Source organism: Carassius auratus, chromosome 13 (genome assembly GCF_003368295.1).
Source record: "Carassius auratus strain Wakin chromosome 13, ASM336829v1, whole genome shotgun sequence".
Lineage (NCBI taxonomy): Eukaryota > Metazoa > Chordata > Actinopteri > Cypriniformes > Cyprinidae > Carassius > Carassius auratus.
Window position 1 is genome coordinate 12,262,456 of NC_039255.1, and position 22,589 is coordinate 12,285,044.

At 36.5% G+C, this 22,589-nt stretch overlaps 1 protein-coding gene across 2 annotated transcripts in view; it reads right to left on the reverse strand.

The window, feature by feature from the left end:
• Positions 1-22,589, reverse strand: part of LOC113112684 (polypeptide N-acetylgalactosaminyltransferase 2-like) — a 64,279-nt gene that overhangs the window by 20,548 nt on the left and 21,142 nt on the right. For both annotated transcript variants that reach the window (XM_026278458.1, XM_026278459.1), the window contains exons 2-3: positions 6,872-6,959; positions 3,710-3,863 (exon numbers count right to left, since the gene is read on the reverse strand). In XM_026278458.1, the coding sequence (XP_026134243.1) occupies positions 3,710-3,863; positions 6,872-6,959 (242 nt within the window). The remainder of the gene's footprint in view (positions 1-3,709; positions 3,864-6,871; positions 6,960-22,589) is intronic.

Consider the following 22,589-nt stretch of genomic DNA (forward strand, 5'->3'; position numbering starts at 1 on the left):
AACAGTGGTGGAAGACATTGGCCAACCTAAACCTACTGCACATTCACCCAACACACTGGGCTGTCACATGCAGGCTGGGAAAGGACCACAGACAAAGGTGATGACAGTGAATATTTGAAAGAAAAGAGGGTGAGAACACGCTCCTCAATGTTTCGCAATATAGCTTTTAACAGACCAATGAATCCCATGTCCACAATGGTTATATAACTAAGACACGATTAAACCAGATTTAACCAAAGTATTAAAAATGGCAAACCCCCAAGCATCAAATGCAAAATTCATTCTATTTTTTTCAAAACTAAAGCCTTTGATATTTTGCAAAACACAGGCCGCCCAAATGTTCACGCAAAGAAAGTAGGCGTAACTTTTATTCTCTCTGTTGCTGCCGCTGCCATCTTATGGAGTCTCTGTGTGTTTCGTTGTGAAAGCGAAACTACTTGTTTGGCCCTCCAAAAGAGGACACAACTAGAAATCAGTAGTTAAGTTGTATTTCAACACTGTTCCAGAACAGTCCAGCCCAAATATTCAGATGTGTGCTGCGCATTTTATGGAGGATGAGAACTGTTTCCTGAACCAGTAGCCTGCAATGCATCTGTGGCACAACAGCCGTTTCTATAAAGTGGGGCAGTTCAAACGTTGAAAGGACAGTCCGGCGCTTCTGACTCACAGCCTGTAAGTACATTATTTATATTTAAACAATTTGCCAATGATGATTCAAACGCGAGTTTTAAGCAGTGTAGAGTAGGCTTGTTTGTTGTTTCTCAGATCACAAATGCAGACATGGTTTTATGTTTATGCAGTGTGACACCCAACACAATGCGTAAAAAGACATTATAAACAGTAATTATGTCCCAACTGGATGCAACAAATGCCTCCTTTTTAATGGGTTTTATCGGTTTTGTCTCGTCTAGTGATGTCCAGATCGTGAATGAATCTTTCTATTTAACCGGATGGGATGGGATGTGCATGAGCAGAGCAGCTGGATTGAGTCTCGTGCTGCTGGCCAGGGAGACCCCCACACAACAGCGTATGTTAATGGACGTAACATTTCAGTCACACACTTGAGGCATTCAGCCAATCACAATGCACTGGATAGTTGGCCAATCAGAGCACACCTCGCTTTTTCAGACCAATAAGCCTTGTTCAAATCGACGCGTTTCAGAAGGCAGGGTATAGAGAAGAAACAATAATGTGCATTATATGGAAAATAATGTTTTTTTTTTTTACTTAAACTGCATAAACACGTCAGGACTCTTATTTTTAAATATATATTGGCTACTACTTCTAGCTGCTTATAAAAAAATAAAAAAATAAAAGAGGGAGACATAATGTGTATTTTTTCCAACAACAACAAAAATAACACCATAACATAAACAATGTCATAATTCATCAACAGTAGATCATGAGTAATTGCTTGGCATAAATGCTTGCTATTTATAGATTGTAGAATGTGCATCAGCCCTGTGTTTTGACATTTAACATTCATCGCTCACATTTATTAAATTCAATCATAGCCTTTTGAAGTTTCATACTCACGTTAGGCTTTCACGAATCCTGTTTTCCGTCCCCAAATGTAAGACCTCTTTAAATGATAATTAAGACTTTTGATATACAATTTAAAACTTGTGACCATATATTTAATAAAACTGAATTTAAAACATTTTTAAGGACACACTGTGACCCTGTAAATATCATCCTTGACATATCCAGAGCAATCTGTTTCAGCCTAACATCAGGTAAAAAAAAACTAGTACTAATTCATCATAGCTTTTACTTGACTGGCTGTGGGACCAATTTATGTTCAAGCACAACCAAGCCCGCATAGCTTTTACGTCAGCCCTCTGAGATAAGGGAAATGTGTTTCCGGTGAAGATGCTCAAGATGTTTTTTGTGAAGATATCTACGCTGTCTGAATCACAATAAAAGACAGTTACATCTAGTCATTATAACACCACAGTAACATGAGTGTTTGATGGAAACCTCATTTTCTCACGCAATCGATACAGTCTGAGCTAAGCGCAGCTCTAATGAAGTTATGTTCAGGGGACCAGATAATATTTCTTAGGATTCTGAAGCTTTTTGAAACTCGAGAGTTAAGCCACATTTGAACTGCTCTAGAAAGGCAGGTTTGTGAAAAACAAAAATAAAAAATTGTGTTATTAGGTCAGATTTTCTCCCTTTTTTTCCCAAACCGCGACAAATGCCAGTCTCCTTTTTTTGCAGAGCACGATATATCCTCTGAACCAATCACAGCACACCATTCCATGCACTAGACAGTAATGGCAGTGCTTTGAATACACGCGTCATCATAGTTTTACTCATCTACTTTGTACTTTCTGATCAACAAATATCATCCTTGAATATCATCCTCATAAAATCTTATGCACGATAAATCGCATGAGATTGTCATGCACATCTCGTCATTAAAGCCGTTTCTTTAATAAATAGTACGGTTAATCTATATAACGTTTCAGATGGAAATTATTCAGATGCATTTAATACACAGAGCCATAGATCACGGACAAGCTACACTATATCGTGTTCATAAGTTGAAAATCACATTCAGTTATGAACGTGATATTGCAAAGCTTGTCAGTGTTAGTGTTTTTATAAATGCCTTTTAATTTTTTGTTTATACAGCACATAGCACTAGTCAAACTTTAAACTGAAATTAAACTCCCTTACATTCAACTTTTAAAAGTGCATTCATCTTTGCCATGTTACATTCATTTAGTTGACAAGTGCTATGTGCGGTTTTAAAAAAATTTAGAAGGCATTAATAAAAACACTAACACTGACAAGCTATGCAATATCACGTTCATAACTGAATGTGATTTCATTCAAAAGTTTGCAGTCAGTACGATTACTTTGTTTTGAAATAAATTAATACTCTTATTCAGCAAGGATATTTAATTGATAAAAAATAACAGTACTAATGTAATTTATTACCGGGTTGGTAAACACTGAAAAAGGCATTGCTGAGGTGTAAATGTGGGTGGTCGAGCATTTTTCTAACATCAAAAAGTAGCCCAAAACTTAAAACCTTTACATACCTTTTATTAAAAAAAAAAAAAGAAAAGAAAAGAAAAAAATGGTGCAGTACATTAAACTGGTGATGGAAAACAATGTGGACATCTAACAGCATTTAACACTAAACCTGTACAAACTGAACGGTTTTGCTAAATATGTGCAATACATTATTTAATCCAGAGAGTGGTGAGAGGCCAATTTATGAGAGGAAAACATGAGTGCCCAGAAATTCCTATTTGTGTCGTCAGCAAATATGACATTCCTTCAGATGCCCACTCAGGAGAAAATTATTTTCCGTTCCCTGAGCAACACTTACAATGTTAAGATTTTTACATAAAAAAATTTCATTTTAAAAGTAAAAGAACTATTCTCTGTCCTGTTTTGATATTTATATTTTCTTTTGAGTTCAAAATTCAGAACTATGGCAATGGGCGTATCGTTTCCGACACATGCTGTACGCGGTCGACCAATGGTTCTTAGAACTGCTTCAAACAAATCAATGAATAAAAATTAGCTGATATTAAATGCATATTTTGAGAAAACTGAAGCATTAATTGGCCTTGCATGCAGTAAACCTATTGTAGGAGATTCCTAAACAATATTGGGAACCTTAAAAAAAAATGGCATATTAGGGACACTTTAAATGAATGAGCTGAGCTAAATCTCGACTGGGACTTACTGGTCATGTCTGGTGTCTGGGACACTGCGGTCCATTCTGAGTTTGTCACTCTCAATCTGGTTGAACTTGTTGCGGGCGTAGGGATCCTGCCCTGGTCTCACCGCTGTAGCTCCCACGTACAGGTCCTGGTCAAAGTCCTGCCACCTAACCTTACCTGAAAAATGTGACAAACGGATGATTAAACATTGGATGTCGGAGTAAACAAAACATCTAAATCATTGCAAAAAAAAAAAAAGGCAAAATAAATTGTTTTCTTGCCATTTCTATTAACAAAAGGCTGATATTTACCCTGTACACATGAATCAAATGCTGTGGATTGATCATTTTAACATACTGTTTGAGTAAGCTACTTTCCACCTGAATAATAGTCAGTAAGTACATTTCCAAAGACACCTATCACTCTAGACATCATATTTATCATTTAAAAAGACCAAAAGTGTACTGTGTGTTTTTGAATGAAATACTCATGTTTCTTAGAAGAATCTCTTTAAGTAAAGACAAAAATCCTGAATGCACTGCTTCCCATTATTACAATATAAATCACATTTGCCAAAAAAAACATGAAAGGGCTGTCTAGACATCTTTAGTTGATTACAACGCAGGTGAATCTGTCAAAAAGACATTTTCCAAATGATAATACATCAGGATATCTGCCAAATGGAGCCATTCCATAACAATCTGCTTTAAATGATTTCCCAACCACAAGCTTAGCTTTCCCTCTCAACAAAAAATGCTGTTTTTCCATTTTGATGTTAGTCACCTCCTACGGTAACATGGCAGCAGTCGCCGTTCTCATTGAATTAAATGGCAGAGATGGCTGGGGAGATACTTAGACCTCAGAAACATCTGGCAGAATTTGATTGTTATCTATCATTACGAAAGACTAAAAGCATTTATTTAGCAGGACTCTGGCAAACGTCTTCTGCATTATAATTGAAACCAACCTGAGTGAGAATTTCATGCCACTGATCCCAGCTATCCAGCAGAACACTTCAACTCAAAGGCCAAAACCACTGCCATGGGAATTGTTCATGAACAAAAGACAACATTTCAAAGACTTTAACAAATTAATTATTGTTGTTGTCTTTAAAATGCCTTTTTAATAAATATTTTAACATCTTTTTAGTGGATAAAAAAAAAAGAATCATTAGAGTGTGAATTTCATGTAAGGGTACATTATGCAGACTTGAGGAAATTCATAAAGGCCAGCAATACAGTTTGAAATCAACAATATAAGTTTTGTTTTGTGATTGAATGTGTACCCTTGTCCATTTATTTTGACCAATGGTTCCAAACCAGAATCCTTTAAGAGAAACCAAATACTCTGAAGTGTAATAACCAGTGATCATTTGACAACATTATGAAACCCATAAATGTCCATGAAAGGTATTAAATATACCTTTTAATAGTGTGCTCAATCCTGCCAACTAATCGTGTTGAACATGCAAAGACAGCATAAAAGATTTATCTAAGCAGATGAAGAGTTTCTGTTAAAGCCTTTTGGGACAACTCAAAAGTTACACTTTCATCAGCAAAAAATACTGCCACTTTTCTTTTTCTAAAATACAAGGCCGATAAATCAAAATGCATAGACGCCAATGGATCAACGTTACACTCTGTGCACGCACAACAGTGATGTAATATAGGATGCATAAGTTAATGAAAACTGAGGTTAATAATCCTGAACTGCAATACACCAAATGCACTCATCCACCGAAGTTTGACAGACACATTTATAACAGCCCTGTCCCACAATGTAAAAGTTGGCCTTCTGTGATAGCTAGTAGAAAAATGTCATCTCATGAGCTCAGGTCTGTAATTTAGGCCAAAACGATGCCCACAGAAAGCAAAAGTAAAGGATCAAAGTTTGGCACTTCCAATATAACGTACAACACCACTAAAACACTCATACAAAATACAAACCCTACTTGTGCACGGTCGATAGCTTGTCCCACGGCAGAGAACTGTAGGGGCTGTCATCAGACTAATTAGCTGCTCAAAGGAGAACAGAGTGTCTCAGCTGCGACCTCCACACTTCACTTGACAGTGCAAAATTCTAGACAAAGTGCTCTCTGACACGCAGCATGCACACTTAGCTGGGGAGCGGGAGGAAGAGTGTGAACATCACCAATTTCCAGGTCGAGATACTACACACAGTAATGAGATCCATTCCAAAATCCTGCCCAGAGTGAGCACGTACATCATGCTGGGTTGCAAAATTGAATATACATTTAAGACGAAAAATTACAGAGACATCTGAGAAAAACATCTGAGAAGAAAACTGAGAAACACTTATGTAGTTCTACTGTTTTTATGTCCATGTTCTGTGAAAGGAGGAGGGGAAAAAAGCAATCAGGAACAATGTAAGAGTGAGCAGATGGCAATTTTAGGCACACTATCACTTTAAATCTGTTCTCTTAATTATTACAGATGAAATCTGGTACTCCTGGGTGACTGTTCTACTTGATGGAAATCTTTTGGGTGACCTAAATTACAAGAATAACACAGGGAGACAAGAAACTACTGATGATTCCCTGAAACAGCACCTGGGAGAACAACAACAGACAGGAAACATATTGTACGGCATGCAACGACACATGAAATGTAATCTGATGTTTATGACCAATTTAATAGAACAGCTCTCCTTGGACCTCAGTTCCAGAGCTATAGCATGACATGACATCTAATGAGCTAAATCAATAATGCATTCATAACCTTACTACAATACTGCTTTTAAATGCAGGGAGTCTATAAAAAGCATATGTTAATATCTAAGGCTTAATGTATTAAGCAGCCCAGTTCAGTTGGATCACAAAGGAATATATTTCCAGAAGGGAATGAAGAGTGAAGACACGGAGTTCTTGTCTTTAGGCCAGTCATAAAGTCACTCTCAAATCACTCTCATGCATTTTGTTGTCCTTAAGTGAAATGTTCAACACCAACTTCTGCAGCAAACCTCAGGTTAAGTTCTGTTTACGGGAGAAGAAAAACCTGATGCCCTGTTTTGTGCAAGCTGTTCATTAAAGTCTGTCTTTGAGCATTTCCCTGAGAACAAAACGCTCCATTATTCATCTGGGACGGAAAAAGAAATCTTGAATTATGAGAGCGGACTAATCCTGACATGAGCTGATTATGCACATGGGTTGTCAGGTTAGTTCTTACCTGGAGGAAGGGTCTCTAGGCTATGGGCTTTGTCATCAGCATTGCTGTGTGATTGAATTCTGTTTGAATTAATGCCACTCCAGTCATCCTGCCAAAAGAGAAGAACAGATCATGAGCAAAACGGCATAATGCAGGGGCAGAAATGGTAATTGAACAACAAATTTAAGAGTAACCAAAGAGCAAATGGCTACGGCTGTTGTAGTAAATCAGTGTCTGACTTTGGTACTGCAGTAAAGCATTCATAGTACCCTGATCTGACATTTTTCTTCATCCAGAAGATAGTTTGCCAAATTAGTCCAAACCTAAAAACTCGAGATTACTTCAAATCTAATTTATTTTACAGAACATTGAATTAATCCCATTTTAATAATGAATAAAGTTCATTTGAGTCTGTTGCTGTAGTAACCACGGATCTCATGAACAGGAGCTTGTGCTGTTTCTCTCTTTCTTCTCCTGGCGAGTCTGATCATATCCACTCATTTTCTTTTAAGGGAAATTCTAGCAGCAGATAATCAACTGAGGTGGGAAAAAACTCATCACAATCATTTAAAAACAATTATAACCAGCTTTTAAAATAACAAGCTAGATTGCCAAAAACAGATGCCAATGATGGACCTGTATTTTGTTTGCTTCAACAAAATGAAATAACTGTAATTATTTTATATATATATATATATATATATATATATATATACAGTATTGTTCAAAATAATAGCAGTACAATGTGACTGACCAGAATAATCAAGGTTTTTAGTATATTTTTTATTGCTACGTGGCAAACAAGTTACCAGTAGGTTCAGTAGATTGTCAGAAAACAAACAAGACCCAGCATTCATGATATGCACGCTCTTAAGGCTGTGCAATTGGGCAATTAGTTGAAAGGGGTGTGTTCAAAAAAATAGCAGTGTCTACCTTTGACTGTACAAACTCAAAACTATTTTGTACAAACATTTTTTTTTTCTGGGATTTAGCAATCCTGTGAATCACTAAACTAATATTTAGTTGTATGACCACAGTTTTTTAAAACTGCTTGACATCTGGGTGGCATGGAGTCAACCAACTTGTGGCACCTCTCAGCTGTTATTCCACTCCATGATTCTTTAACAACATTCCACAATTCATTCACATTTCTTGGTTTTGCTTCAGAAACAGCATTTTTGATATCACCCCACAAGTTCTCAATTGGATTAAGGTCTGGAGATTGGGCTGGCCACTCCATAACATTAATTTTGTTGGTTTGGAACCAAGACTTTGCCCGTTTACTAGTGTGTTTTGGGTCATTGTCTTGTTGAAACAACCATTTCAAGGGCATGTCCTCTTCAACATAGGGCAACATGACCTCTTCAAGTATTTTAACATATGCAAACTGATCCATGATCCCTGGTATGCGATAAATAGGCCCAACACCATAGTAGGAGAAACATGCCCATATCATGATGCTTGCACCTCCATGCTTCACTGTCTTCACTGTGTACTGTGGCTTGAATTCAGAGTTTGGGGGTCGTCTCACAAACTGCCTGTGGCCCTTGGACCCAAAAAGAACAATTTTACTCTCATCAGTCCACAAAATGTTCCTCCATTTCTCTTTAGGCCAGTTGATGTGTTCTTTGGCAAATTGTAACCTCTTCTGCACATGCCTTTTTTTTAACAGAGGGACTTTGCGGGGGATTCTTGAAAATAGATTAGCTTCACACAGACGTCTTCTAACTGTCACAGTACTTACAGGTAACTCCAGACTGTCTTTGATCATCCTGGAGGTGATCATTGGCTGAGCCTTTGCCATTCTGGTTATTCTTCTATCCATTTTGATGGTTGTCTTCCGTTTTCTTCCACGTCTCTCTGGTTTTGCTCTCCATTTTAAGGCATTGGAGATCATTTTAGCTGAACAGCCTATCATTTTTTGCACCTCTTTATAGGTTTTCCCCTCTCTAATCAACTTTTTAATCAAAGTACGCTGTTCTTCTGAACAATGTCTTGAACGACCCATTTTCCTCAGCTTTCAAATGCATGTTCAACAAGTGTTGGCTTCATCCTTAAATAGGGGCCACCTGATTCACACCTGTTTCTTCACAAAATTGATGACCTCAGTGATTGAATGCCACACTGCTATTTTTTTGAACACACCCCTTTCAACTAATTCAACTAATTGCCCAATTGCACAGCCTTAAGAGCGTGCATATCATGAATGCTGGGTCTCGTTTGTTTTCTGAGAATCTACTGAACCTACTGGTAACTTGTTTGCCACGTAGCAATAAAAAATATACGAAAAACCTTGATTATTCTGGTTAGTCACATTGTACTGCTATTATTTTGAACAATACTGTATATATATATATATATATATATATATATATATATATATATATATATATATATATATATATATATATATATATATATACTCCTTGTATACCTTTTATACAAGGAGTATGTTCAGCCTCCTCAGCATATTTTATTGCTACAGCATCTAAATTGCTATCAAAAATCATGAAATTCCACTGCTACTGGTACCAGCTACAAAAGTTGTGCATTGTGAAAACCAAACAGACCATGAACGCATGAAGAAATCCTAAGCAGACACAATTCCCATAAAACCAGGGCACATGAGCCAACATAAAGATGGTGAAGAAGATTACCCAGTCTACAGGAGGATCTGGAATCAACAAAACAGTCAGTTAATTTCAGCTTCCTTGATAACAAATGTTGGAAAATACAGGTATTCTGTCAATTGTGTCAAGGCCAAGCCCATAAGTAGCAAACAACCACACGACAAAACAGAGCTAGTAATAATTCACACCGACCCTCTGCCAAGGTTAGCAGTAAATAAATGTGCAGTCTGGACAGGCAGGGCAGACTGGGCTAGCAAAGCCCACTTGGACCAGTGTCTGGTCCACAAGCCTAGGAAAACATGACTGAGGATCATAACCACAAAACCATGTTCCTCTGTGAATATTACACACATATTAAGTGTTAGTGTTTCAAATAAAAATGTCAGCAAAAGGACCTTCATAAAAACAAAAGAAGATCAACTATTCAGTGTCAAATATGTTAGAGCCACTGAAAAGATCAATGATTTTAATATAAAACAAGTAATATGTTAGAATTCCCACTGCTAAAATAACACCATGACACCTTTGGTGAATATTCAAGCAAAGCCAGAATTCTCACTGACCCAGATTGTGTTTCATATAGGGAATTCTGGCTCTTGGGTCAGCAGGGCGAGGGAGCAGGTGTGAGAGAATGCTGAGAACAGAAGAACATCCAGCCAAGCTTCACGAGAGTTTCCCTTCAGCAGCTGGTCTTCTTCTGCAGCCTATCACCTATTACGAGCCGCTGCCATAGGCATGCCAGATAACCAAGTTTAGCGCTCAGAACAAACCAAATTTGCAATCTATGTACATTCTGCTGATTTTCAATTCTCTGCTCAGTTAATTGTAGTAAAATGTATTTTAATTGTGTCTGTTTAAAGAGGTTAAAAATCACACAATCTTCCATTGATTCTAATATAAGGTAAACATTCCCTAAAATTGTTACACCTGAAGTAACAATCTTTTCTACAGTATTGGCAGAGGACAAGTCATCAAGTTTTTTAAATTTTTTCTTGTAGCTTATAAATACTCGAGACAAACCATTCCGTGTTACCAGCTTTACGCAAGATACTGTAAGAACAAAAAATATTTGACTGACCATTTTCATGTTAAGGTTAATGCTTTATATCACTAATTAAAACAATATTTGGAGTGTTTTTTTGTAACGGTTGGCAAAAATCGCAAACTACTAGGGATGTCAAATTTCGATTATTTCCATGATCGATCGTCGTTTAAATTAACGATCAATCGTTAACCATAATACTGCAAAATGCGTCTATTGCAGGCACACAGTCAGCGGTATGACAGGATGTGCAAAAGCCACACACACACACAAAACGCTTTCTCACTTGAATTAAAGAGGTTTTAATCTGAATAAAATGCTAGTAGCAGGATTATAAAATGAATAGATGTGATTATGATCATTTGATAAAATGAAGAGAGCGCGCCATACTTTTGAGGTCATTTTACTTTGTTGACAGTTTCCAATCCCGCACGGAGAACGCTGAACGCGCCTCTTTAAATGGTTTTGTGGCGCTCGTTGTTGTATTTTAAAGCACAATTGCAATGTTTTCAACTGACATTATTGTATAAAATTATCCGAAATGTGGAGCGCGTGTGACTGCGCTGCACATTAAGTGAACTACATCGGCGCTGCTGCACCAAAACACAGTTGCTCACATTAATTTGATCCTGCTGGATTCTGTCCTAGAAAATGTCAGATTTTTAAAAATCCGGCATACAGCGCATTAGATCGTGACTAGGGATGTCAAATTTCGATTATTTCCATGATCGATCGTCGTTTAAATTAACGATCAATTAATCGATTAATCGTTAACCATAATACTGCAAAATGCGTCTATTGCAGGCACACAGTCAGCGGTATGACAGGATGTGCAAAAGCCACACACACACACAAAACGCTTTCTCACTTGAATTAAAGAGGTTTTAATCTGAATAAAATGCTAGTAGCAGGATTATAAAATGAATAGATGCGATTATGATCATTTGATAAAATGAAGAGAGCGCGCCATACTTTTGAGGTCATTTTACTTTGTTGACAGTTTCCAATCCCGCACGGAGAACGCTGAACGCGCCTCTTTAAATGGTTTTGTGGCGCTCGTTGTTGTATTTTAAAGCACAATTGCAATGTTTTCAACTGACATTATTGTATAAAATTATCCGAAATTTGGAGCGCGTGTGACTGCGCTGCACATTAAGTGAACTACATCGGCGCTGCTGCACCAAAACACAGTTGCTCACATTAATTTGATCCTGCTGGATTCTGTCCTAGAAAATGTCAGATTTTTAAAAATCCGGCATACAGCGCATTAGATCGTGACAGTGCATGCGTGCAGACGAGGATGAGCGAGCGCGGCTTTGGCTAGATTTATTTGGAGGTTATTTCTCATTTCTCATTCGGCACAAATCGAAATGTTTCCATATTCGCAATGTATTTGAATGTTAAACTATTATTTATAATGTAAACTAGGCTTGTACTTAACAGGCATTCGCATATAGACGGAAAAGATGATCCTCTTCATATGAGCAAAAATGTCCTTGGAACAGCAGAGAGGACCGGTATACTACGGTCTATTTAAACTGAATGCTCCAGGAATGTGTCGGTCACAGCGCCTATTAATCGCTGTTTTGAATCCAGCAATTATTTATTTAGAAATGATAAGATCTGATTATGACAAGTGTGGTATAAAAGCTTTGTTTATTAGAGGAATAATAGGTTAACTGGAAAATGTTACATCGCGACCATGCTTTTGGACCCCATAGTCTTCATTTACGCGGCTTTGTTCTGGTTTGCCGGTTGGTCACGAATTTCCACAAATTCAGTATATTTAGGCATTGTTTCTTTTCCTAAATCTTCATAGTCTAACCCTCTAATTTCCCAGGTTGATTTTATTATCTTTCGCTTTTAATAACTGTTTTCGCATCTCTTACTGTGGTAAACATGGGAAGGGAAATTAAAGATTTCATGAATTAAGAATTCGTTCGATTTATTAATTTGTTCCCTTATTTCACTTAAATCATGGGTTATTTAGGGAACAAAATTAATGAAACATGGACAATTGCCACATTAATAATTCGTAGGAATGAATTAACAAGTTGTAGGAATGAATAGACTACCTGTCCTGTCACTGTGTCCCGCAGCCCTGCAAAGCGCACGATATAAAACAGTTATCTGATGAAATGATAAGTAACTACATTTCTATTGCATTTAATGTTGAAGAACTTTTATGTTGTTTCTATTTTAATGTACTTTAAAGTTTAAATCACATTAAAAGCTTAATTTGTACATTGTGAATGAATGATGATGCTTTTATATATCGTCACCGTCACTCACAGCCGCTCGCACGTGTTGAGTGCGCATGAGCCGCACGCAGTCCAACATTGAATCGGTTAACCGACCATCAATAGCCTTAATCGATTGCATCTCTTATCGACAATTAATCGATCATTGATTAATCGTTGACATCCCTACAAACTACATAATAAAAGTTCCTCTAAATATTTCAAAATCAAAATTTCCTAAAGCACCTAATTTTCACGGATAAATTCATGCATCCTTCAAATGTGAGAAACCCCATTCATTGCAAAACTTCAGAAAAAAAGATGATGTTCCTTAAGCTCTCAACACTTCTTTGGTCAATTCACTGGTTGCCATATTTAAACTCCAATCTGTTATGATGACAAGGTCAATGCTAGAAAGTAAATTCATGAACAGGAAGCATCATCAATCATTAAAACCTTTAATTAAAAAATCTTTAGGCAGAAATGAGGAGAGGATGGCATCTCTGCGAGTAACATGTTTTACGCAAGCGACCGCTGTTATCATCAGTTGCCAGGAAGGAACGCGTAGAAGATGCAATTCACCTCAGCACAAAATAAAAGGACTGTTTTATCCCTTCATTACTGTGCGCTACAGGGTGGAACAAATGAGTTTCCACAGTGCTGTGTTTACAACAGGAGCAGGGCACACACTTGCAATCCATGGTTGGGTGTCAAAACAAATCAAAAACATTTTTCATCACAGCTCAATGCACAACGTCTTACGTTTTGACAAACCCATATTTGAGGGCAAAATATTAAATGCAGTAAAAACTGCTTCGAACCACAAATATCGCTTGACATTTCCTAATATAATCTTGTTAAGTCTACTCTGTGCTGCCAAGACAGGAAGACTGAAACAATTAACAGACATTTTTCATTTATTTCAAAATGTAACATATTTATCAAGGGAATCAGCACATTACTTTAACCACTGACTGTTGGGTGGGAAGCTTATTGACTGCACAGGTGAGGACAGATTTAATGCATTCTAGCATACTGCTCCAAGCTGCTCTTTGAATCTCTACATTCAGCTGTGCCCAGCTAGTTTTTCTCTGCATGTTTGTACAGAATAGGTTGACATCATGTAGACTCTTAAAGACCCCCCATTATGCCATTTTTAAACTTTTCTTATATTGTTTTAAGAGTCTCCTACAAAAGGTTTACATGCATGCAAGTAAAAAAAAATGCTTTTGTTTTCTCATATGCATTTAATAATTTTTCAACGATTCTCAAACAAATTGTTCGGGGGAGTTCTAAGATTCATTCTCTCTTTTAATGAGTCTTCTCTGCTCTAATTGGCCCAAAAGTATAAAGGTCTATTATTGATCATACTTACAGGTTGTTATTCAGTGGAGCAGCTGGTCCAAATAAACTGGCTAAGAGCAAGCATTTTTTGAATCCTGTGTTGATCTCCCCGAGATTAGAGAAGCAGTCGTCAGTAAAATTATGGAAACACAAAAAGATTGGGCATGTACTGCTTTGGTACAGTAGAAAAAGATAATTTTAACCACTGATTCTTTGCAGCTTCATCTTTCGGCAGTGAAAATAATACAAAAATTTACTTTCACAGTGTGGGACACGGCGTCTTCTCAACATGATGTTAACCACATAAACAAGCCACAGTGTTTGAGGTTGGGGTCAAAGTTGTTCACCGCCAGCCAACGTAAAACAGTCGGAAATTATGCAAATAATAGCTGAATCTTTACATTGCACTAAATGTTATAAACAGTGGAAACGTTTCTTTAGATTAATTTCGAGCTCCAAAAATTGTAATGCACCATAAAAGCATTTAAAAAAGCACAAAAGTAGGCACTGTATTATGAACAGAACAAACCTACAATTTTTATTCACTGAAAATCTCTACATTTGGCATACAATAGTTCTCCATAGCATGTTCATGATAGAAGCAACATTATCTGAGAACTTGTAAAATCACCCATTTAGGCCAAAGGTTTTCAATGTATCAGTTCGATTAAGTATCAACACATTTCTGAAGTTCAGCTCAACCTAAATCTACAGCTTTCAGATTTCAGATGGCACACATGACTTCACAAAGCTTGGAATACTACAGTGCTTTGACATGAGGTTGTGTAAATATTGACATTTCTTCATTTTTGGGTAAACTGGACCTTTAAATTAGTGTCCACTGGTGCCTTTAAAAATTAACAACGGAAGAAAATTAAAACTAGAAGTGATTTCACCTTATAAAGAAGGCTCTGTAATGGACAGACCTAAACTGTTGTTTTTGTGGCAAAGAGGTTTGCTCTGTTTTTTCTGTCCAGCTGTGCCATTCCATCATGTGTCTGAGTGTGTATCTTGTGTTAGACTGCCAGTTACCACCTGACTCCCCATTAGATGGAAAATTCAAGGCAGGTTCAGCCTCACCTGCTGGCAACAGAGACAATTATTCAACCCAGTCACATCCAGCAATCAGCAGTCATACTGTGAACTGGGAATGAAATGAGTCACATCTGGCCTCTGACTGCAAGCAGGTGAAACAGAGCTTAATTAGAGATTCAATTTGATCAGTGATGGGAAACCTTCATCTTAGAGTTGACAGCGGAATAAAATTGATTCTAAGTTCTGATGAAGACTGGGGGGAAAGGTTTTAGGAGGGGTATTAGAAGGGTATTAATTGAGGAAGGGTTTTGTAATTTGTCCACCATTTCAGAACTTCTTACATTTTTTATAAGCTGTGTGGCATTCTCAAATTGTCAGCCTACAAAATTAACCAAAATGAAAGCTGATTTAATTAGCCATTTTATTTCAATGACATGAAAGGATTATTGGATTCGTACAGAAATGCGTACAAAAAAAATCTATATTATATTTGTTTTTGTTAAGTTGGACAATTTGGAAAACTGGGATAACTTTAATTATTTTAATCTAATTCAATCATACAAAATAACTGAATCTAGTGCACATGTACCAAACACTTGTTTTGTAGTATAAGCCAAGTAGGCTTCATTTCGACAAACTGCAGGCCCAGAAGCAGAATCCTATGTTATACAAGCATTTCTCATTTCTTTTCTCCATATGTATTCCAGATGTTAAATTAAAATCACAATTAACTGAAATATTGTGGGGGAGAAAGTACAGGACTGACTCCTTTTTTTTATTAGGGAAAGAAATACTCATCACATATTTTACAAGCATTACAAAATTACTTCCCATATTTAATATACTGTATTTAAGAATCTTACAGGGCCCCAAGAACTGAATCATCAAATCAGTAGTGTACCATCTCATCGTGACTATATTTTTATATTTAATTTGACTAAATGCAATAAAGTCTCTGAGCCAATGACAATTATACCAGAGTTGAATATAAGAGACACATAAACACAGAGGGCCAGTTACTAAAAACAACAACCTGGTATAAACTACGGTTCAAAAGTTTTTTGTTTTTTTATGTTTATGAAAAGTCTCTTCTGCTGACCCAGGCTGCATTTACTTGATACAAATACAGAACAACAGTAACGGTGTAAAATAATATTACAATTAAAAGAACAGTTTTCTATTCTGTGAATTTTCAGCAGTATTACTCCAGTCTTCAGTGTCACATGATCCTACAGAAATGATTCTAATAAACCTATTTGGTGCTCAAGAAACATTTCTAGTGGTAAACCGTTTAAAAGCTTTTGTTGAAACCAAGATGGATTATTTTTCTTTGATTAATAGAAAGTTCAAAAGATTATTTTATATAGAAATATTATTGAATGGCTTACTGACTCCTAACTTTTAAACATTACAGTATAATATGTCAGACCACACAAACACCCTGGCTCCAACTAAATCTGGTACCTTAAGTGTGTTACTGTACCTTTAAATACAAACTATGCCACTGACTCTTTGATGACTCTGTGAATTACATCACTGCTTTATGAAGCATGCATGTCTCATCAGTTTCCAACCATTTATCTCTAGGTGGACCTTCAAAGAAGACCAGAAGCTGTTACTTTTCAATATGACTTATGCTTAAATCAACAGTTTCCTTCATGACACTTTCGAAGAATTTCACAAGAATTTTCCGTTGTACTAATGTTATACTGTTATAACTGCATTAAGCATAATGGTGGACAGCTGTCCTGTGTTTGTACACTGCTCTTACTTGGCCAATTACGTAACGTTTGTACTAGCTCCTAAAAAAGCTCTCTCAATTTTTTTATCTTGAAACCAATCACAGAACTCAAAGCAATTTGGAAATTGCTATTACACAAGATTATAATAGTTCAACAGATGTTTATTAATGACTAGGCTTCAGTCGCAGAGTTTTGCATCATGCCAAGACAGACACAGTGATGGGGCGTATGGTGGTGGTTTATAAGGTAAAAACAGACTTTTTTTCCTCTCCTTTTCAGGTAATAAGGCTTGAGCTGCATCGTCTGCGTAAACTGTAATGTATTATGCTAGATCTTTGGATCTGAATTTGAAACTCTATCTCCCAAAATTTGCTTCATTGGCATGAGTCACGCTTTCGTGTTTGCTGAAGCCAACCCATACTCTTTGCATGCTGGCTAAAAAGTTGGCTGGGAGCTCTAATAATTACATTGTGCTGGAATTAAAACATTAGACTAGGTGTGGCGAACTTAAAGAATATATATATATATATATATAAAATATTAAAATAAAACAGAGTCCTAAGAAGGCAGTGCAACTCCTCCAGCTCACACTCTGAAATATGCAATAACACACAAATTGAGACACAGATGGAACAAAGGCAACTGAAACAGTCAACCATTCTGAAAGCTTAGGTCAACAACTGCTCTCTGCTAGAGGAGAAAGAGTAATTAGATTTACAGTTATTTCTATAGATGAAAAAAATACACTTTTAAAAATATTTATACACTCAAAACATATATTTTTTATTTTATACATGAAATAACTAACATTTCTAGAAAAAGAATTAAAGAGAGAGTTTGTTTACAGTATATCATAATCTTTTGTTATTATTTAATAGAGAAAAAAAAAAAAAAAAAAATCACACTTTAATCAAACAGCAAGACTGCTTAATAATATTTAAAAAAAACGTTTGTCCCTCAAAGACATGTGATGCAAATTTGAAAATGCTACAGTACAAACCTGTTAAAGGTACAATTTGTAAGATATTTGCAGTAAAATATCCAAAAACCGCTAGGCTAGTGTTATATATTTTGTCCGGCCGATTACTAACAATATCTATAATGTTTTCAACTATTTGTAAATCATACGAAAATTCCCATTCTAAACAGTGTCAAGGGCAGTGCAGTCGCCTGTCAATGACGTTAGTTATCCTTTGTTACTGCCTTAACTGACGTAGAAACCACATGAAAACAGTGTCATGGACAAATGCGGAAGTAGTGTCTAGCGTCCAGCAAACCACTAGCTTGCTTCAAGCAGTTCGTTATTTACTTCATGCACGTTTTATGGTGGATTGTGTTACTTATTTATGGAACATAATTACGGTTTGCCATCTGCCGCTGGTTCTGTCGACAAGGACAGCTCCGTAAACGTTAGCTTACAGGCCAACCAAATGATCCAAGAAGAGTTTGAGAAAGGAGAGAAAGTGTGAGGATTAATATCGATGTTGCATTTTCAAGATGGAGAGAGCTTCGTGACAAACTTCAACTAGAAAGAGATGCTGAACTCGCTTGTGTTTTACTTTACAGGTGAGTTGTTTTGATGCATATCTTTACAGAAAACGTATGCTATAACGATCAACAAGATTAGTATTATGGGGCATACACGCCAAACGCGGGGCATCGCGTCTCTAGACCTGCGCAAGGACGAGTCTGATCCATAGTCTGAACGCGTCTCTGCATTGACTTTGTATCTACTCGCGCAAATCATTGAACTCGCGTTAAATCCATGATTTATCTTTCCGTCTGATTGATGGCCGTCAGCGGTTGGGTAGAAGACAACAAATTCAATCATTCCATGCTCCTTAGCGTCATCAAACCACACGATTGTTATTGTTTTGGTAGTGCGCCCTCTAGTGGCAGGTCCTACAACCTAATTTCCTGTAAAATTTTACTGTAAATTTAAGGTAAAGCCGTAAAACCTACCAGATTTTTTTACAGTAGAACTCTGGCAACCAAAGCTGCCAGGTTTTTTTTCACCCTTAATTTTACTGATTTTAAGTTTTTTTTTTACAGTGTGTATATGAATTAATATATATTAGATATTAAAAATCTATACTAATAAAAATAATCCCCACTCGCTTCAGAAAAATAAATTTACTTACACCATTTCACTAATCTACTAGTTGGTTGTTGGATGACTGGTCAACCATCAAGATTCGAGAACCCATTCCTAATTAGCAGGATAAGTGAGCTACAGATCACATGTTAAGCAAAGGTAAATTACCTTCCATTCTCACTGCTTGGTAACTCTGACGGAATGAGGAAAAACCATTAGCATGCTGCCCAGGGCTGATAACTAATGAAGAGCACCTGGCCAGAGCACAGATGCTTTGAAGAGCCCAAACCTCTGTTCTCCCACCCACAGAGAGCTTGCTAATCAAGCTCAGCATCACAGAATTACTGCAATTACCTGCCAAGAGATTAACCACGGCACCCTGCTTGCGCTGACAGCCCATGGCCACAGCCTCATTCCCATCATCCCACTGCAGAGGAGCCGCTTAGAACCTGTGAGTGGATTTGACCAAGACCCATCAGGTTAGTGTGGCTGAATGAAGGCTAATTTTACACACTCAAAGTCTCCAAGTACACAAGACCCCAATTAAGTAGCTAAAATGCCAGTGCTGATAAGGGTTTGCACAGAGAAATCCAGACAACTCTATTTGCTTAAAATTCAGAGCCTCTCCGTTTGAAGACTGTGAAGAGAAATGAAAGAGCTGAACAGGGAGAGCATCGTCAAATCTTACTCAAGAGAGAAAATCGTCTCCAGGGTGGTACAATTAAGGTGTCCTTCCAGAATATTTATTTTAAGCAAGAATTCGACAAGACTCACAGCATTACAATATTCAAAGTTGCATGCGTGCCAGTGCAAGCCAATGAATAAAAGATGTGGCTGCTAAAACAAACACTACTGGTTTAATAATAAGGGCGCTGAAGAGGTCAGGTCAAAGAGTTACAAATTTGACTTGTACCAAAACAAAAAACACGACACGACACATTTAATATAAAGAAAAAAATATTTGTAAAATGTATTTTTATGTGGCAGAAAAAAAGCCTATATTTTTCATAAAATAAAACTTTAATAGAGAAAATGCATTATTAAAAAAAATTGCCAAATTCTGACAGCAATGTGTGTTTTCAATTACAACCGTAATATAATGTAGAAAACAATGCATTCTGGGCAATAATTTAAGGTAAGCAACTGCTGATAATTTACAGCCCATTTTCAACACTAATCTACTGTATTTATGTATTATGGTTTTGTACAGTAGTATGCAATGCAATGTTCATTTAAAGGCCAAAGGTTCAGAACGTTTCACAGGAGTTTGAGTACAAGTAAGTCTTTGCTTGTCCTTGTTTGTGGTGCTCATTACAGGAATATATGTGGAAAATTAATGAAAGCAGAGAGAAGAGGGAACTTTGAAACTAACTGCAGCGAGGAACTTTTAATTTTAGGGTTTCTTTTTTACTTTAAGAGTGTACAGTAAATAAAATTAATCACAGAAACATGTACATGTGTGTTTTTTTTTACGAAAATTTTTACAGTAAATGGCTGTTAATTAATGTCACAGTATTAATACCGCAGAATAAAAGTTTATTGCTGGCATCTCTGCTGCCAGTATTTTACTGAAAAAAAAAAGGAATATACTGTATTTTTTTCTATGGTTATATACTGTAAAGCAATTTCACAGTATTCATACCATATCATTACAGTAGATTACTAGTGTCTCTGCTGCCATATTTAACCAAGAACAATTTTTACAATAATAGAATGCACAATAACTTATATTCATTTCAACTTAGTTACATTTCTGTCGACTGGCTCTGGATCACAGTTATTGTTCAGTGCTGAGTTCTTACCACAGTTGTGCCACTGAACAAAGCTGTTAACTTCAGGTTCCTGAGGGGTCTCAGCAAGAGGTCTGCTCTAAATTGCTTTGGATGAAAAGAAACTGCTAAATGGCAACATCCTGCACATAGCATTGGTTTAGGTCTTGGTAAAGGGCATCTCTGCAATCCAAGCAAGCATGCAGCTAAAAAAATTATTAATGAATAAAGTTACACCGTGGCACTGAATATGATTTAGTAGTTGTACAGTAGAAGCTAAACGAAAACACAAATGCTAATCAAAGTGTCACCACTAAAAAAAAAAAAAAACATAAAAGCATCATTACAGAATAATTGAAAAGCCAACATGATATTTTCTATTAGAGAAAAGATCATATTCTGTTCTGATACACTTGACTTACAAAAACATGCTACATATGAAACTGCCAGTGACTGTCAGCCTGAATTTATTTCTGATGCATCAGCATTGGGCAGAGCTCAGTGGAAAGCCAATGACAGGAGCGCCTCTCTATTATAAGGCTGTAAAAATGGGCATGCTTTAAAACACAGTGCTTTCATACATTTAGCCGACACAAAACAGATGCATGCATGCGAAGGCATAGAACAAAAATACAAGGAATCTCTCTCTAATGAAAACAGAAACCTCAAGATGACAAAAAAATGAGAGAAACAATCATCTAGAAGTCTGTTTTCTTTGGACGAAATAAATCATACATTTCAAACACAAAGGAAAGTTGGATAATAGGCACACAAATACTAAATGAAACATTTTTTGACAAATTGAAGACGACACACATGATAGGCCTTTACCTTTAACTGAATGTGGGTGAAGGTGATGCACTAATGGAGTTATGACCAAACTGTTATTATAGTCACTACTGAAGTAGTTCACAATCATTAAAATGTAATTGCTGGCTACATCCCCCACAAAACCCTGCAGTCAAACAGTCACATTTTGCCATAATGGACTGCAACCATTAACTGAACTATTGCCGCCTGCAAACACATGAGAATGGAGCAAAAAGATCACGATTTACAATGAAAAGCAACTCAGAAGAAAAATCTCTCTTTTAGAAAAAAAAATTAAAAAATAAAAATAATTTGCTCACTTTTTTATCTTTAATTCACTACAAATTACCCTTTGATACCTTTATCAGAAAATGATTTATCTTCTAGCAATTAAATAATTACTGATACCAAATACAGACAAATAGTAAAAACGTAAAAAGAAACCTAAATAGCATGTGTTATGAAACTGAAACAGGCAATCGAGATATTTGCTACTTTTACTACTGCTATGTCTTCTGGAGGAAGCATAATCCTGGTTTTGCAAATGCTTCATTACTTAATTTCTTCATACTCCAATTCTTAGAAGCGTCTATTTTGGTTCTTTCTAATCAACGACTTTGGCTGACAATGAAATTGTCAATGGTAATGTAACTTCGAAATTCATCAATATACATAGAACTTGGAATAGTACCAAAAATGTTTGTTTCCCTTGAGGGTTTGTGAAAACATTGCACAGGGATAGAATTTCATGAATAATATATCAATCAATTTACAAATTTAGTGGGTATGGAATAGAATGACCCCTTGTAAAATAATAACCCCACTGAAAATCTGTGGAATGACTTAAAGACTGTAGTCCAAAAACACTCACCAAATTTAACTGAACTTGAACAGTTCTGCAAAGAAGAGCGGCAAATATTGATGTGCAAAGTTAGTAGAGGCATATCCCGACAGACTAAAGGCTGTAACTCGGATGTTGTAAGTGAAAACAGCTGGATAAATCAAATACTGTTTCAGTCCTCATTTCAGGCT